The sequence below is a fragment of the Perkinsus marinus genome, assembly GCF_000006405.1.
Source record: "Perkinsus marinus ATCC 50983 genomic scaffold scf_1104296931896, whole genome shotgun sequence".
Lineage (NCBI taxonomy): Eukaryota > Perkinsozoa > Perkinsida > Perkinsidae > Perkinsus > Perkinsus marinus.
In genome coordinates, this window is record NW_003215610.1 from 1 (window position 1) to 1,682 (window position 1,682).

The window sequence follows — 1,682 nt, forward strand, 5'->3', positions numbered from 1 at the left end:
GCTGCCGTCCCCTGAACAATAACATTAACTACTGGTAGACACGCACCCTCCGGACACTTTCTTCGAGTCGTCTTAGACTTCTTAGTGCTCGGCGATACACCTGACCAGCTATGATGATAAGAGCCATCCAGAGAAAGTGTGAATTGATGTATTACCAGCCTCGGGCTCGCCCTCAGCCTCACTCACCTCCCTCAGCACCTCTGCGGTGAGTCGTACAGTAGGGCTCGGATCGATCTCCTTCATCCGAGCATCTAGCAGATGAAGTGGAGACCGAGCACTGGTCACTGATCATCCTATCGACTCACTAGGGATGTTAGCCACGACCCAGTCATCGACGAGAGCTCGCGCGGTTGCCTGCATCTCTACAGAGGCAGCATAGGCATCGCAGTCTGGGCGGTTGAACCTGCATAACGCGTCGTGCAACATGCTAAGTGAACCGAGCCTCCTCACGTCATGCAGTTGATCCATATCTGCTCCAGATCATTGAAGACATCTTGAACATACTGGTACTTCTCTATCGTCCTGACCACACAAGTCAGCAGCAAGCCTCAGTGGATGTACCAGAGTCATCGCTAGGAGTCTCGAGGAAACACCCAAGGAGAGACATTCGATGGCCAGCTAGAGGGATTACGGTCTGGGCACTCGAGGCTTCCGTCCTCGAGGCCTTTGCCCCTTCACTTTCATTTCCATAGTAGACAAGTCCATCGGCCGCTTCACAACGTCCTTATAATGAGGATACGCCTTCTGATCCACAGGCTGACATGATTGCCATTATCAGAGGGTACTCATCGTACGCGGACCCTCCTACCGTCAAGAAGTACTCTGCTCGGGGCTCCTGGCCGATCTTTTCCAAAAACTAAAAGTGATATCAAACCCCTGGTCCTCCTCCTAGTCCACCACTGTACTCACCTTCAACAGACTCTCCCGGAGGACATCGTCGATTTTGGTCTTCAATAGGAGGTCCTGTGTTTCGTCAGATAGCTTCGACATGGAAACGAAGCCACAACAGGACAAAGAGATACAGCAATAACAGGAGAGCCGACCGAACAAGACCCTATCCTGTCGCCCAGACGCAACACCAATTCTTAGGTATACCTAGGTCGTTACATACTCTGTTGTCGCAAGGTCTCATAGTCTACTGGTGCCTTCTCTCGGTAGAGGTCGATGACATCTCGTGCTCGACGAGACCGTTCTCCCTCACTATGCACCTGTAAGTAGAAATACTCATTCGAAGAGAGTAGGACTCGGGCCATACCAATCGGCTCATGACCATTCTACAGTTATAAACTCCGGCGATGTACAGGAAGGCGACTGGAGGCACCTGTAAGGAATCGACGCTTCTTATACGATAAGGCTGAATAGGTCTAAGTACTATAGCAAGAAACTGTGGTATAACTGGACGGTTACGGAAGAGGTGCATCCGGCTGACACTACGCCAGGTGATAGGATACGTTAAAGCTGAAGAAAAGAGTAACTGCCGAGGCAAGCTCATCGTTACTATACCTGCTATGAGCCCTAGTGTCATAGGAGAGCCTGTGTTGAGCATGTCCGACTCGTACCTGGACGACATCATCAACGAGACTTCCTCTACCACACATACTACATTGTTAGGCTGCCGCCGCCGCCCTGATGTTCCTCCCCAGCTGAGGTCTCTTCCCCCGGTGACTTGAGCTCCTTGCAGC

At 51.5% G+C, this 1,682-nt stretch overlaps 2 protein-coding genes across 2 annotated transcripts in view; both read right to left on the minus strand.

Moving 5' to 3' along the window:
• Positions 1 to 155: 155 nt before the first annotated feature.
• On the minus strand, positions 156 to 990 carry Pmar_PMAR005004 (bromodomain-containing protein, putative; the record flags this gene model as incomplete). Its single annotated transcript, XM_002786099.1, has 6 exons — positions 156 to 251; positions 306 to 403; positions 451 to 522; positions 632 to 756; positions 809 to 856; positions 910 to 990. Coding segments are annotated over 6 exons (520 nt in total), but the record flags the coding sequence as incomplete, so codon positions are not given.
• Positions 991 to 1,135: 145 nt separating this feature from the next.
• Pmar_PMAR005005 (hypothetical protein) overlaps positions 1,136 to 1,682 on the minus strand; it is a gene marked incomplete at both ends in the record, with an annotated part of 974 nt that continues 427 nt past the window's right edge. The window contains 5 exons of the mRNA XM_002786100.1: positions 1,136 to 1,208; positions 1,245 to 1,321; positions 1,373 to 1,458; positions 1,504 to 1,559; positions 1,604 to 1,674. Coding sequence (XP_002786146.1) covers positions 1,136 to 1,208; positions 1,245 to 1,321; positions 1,373 to 1,458; positions 1,504 to 1,559; positions 1,604 to 1,674 — 363 coding nt within the window. The remainder of the gene's footprint in view (positions 1,209 to 1,244; positions 1,322 to 1,372; positions 1,459 to 1,503; positions 1,560 to 1,603; positions 1,675 to 1,682) is intronic.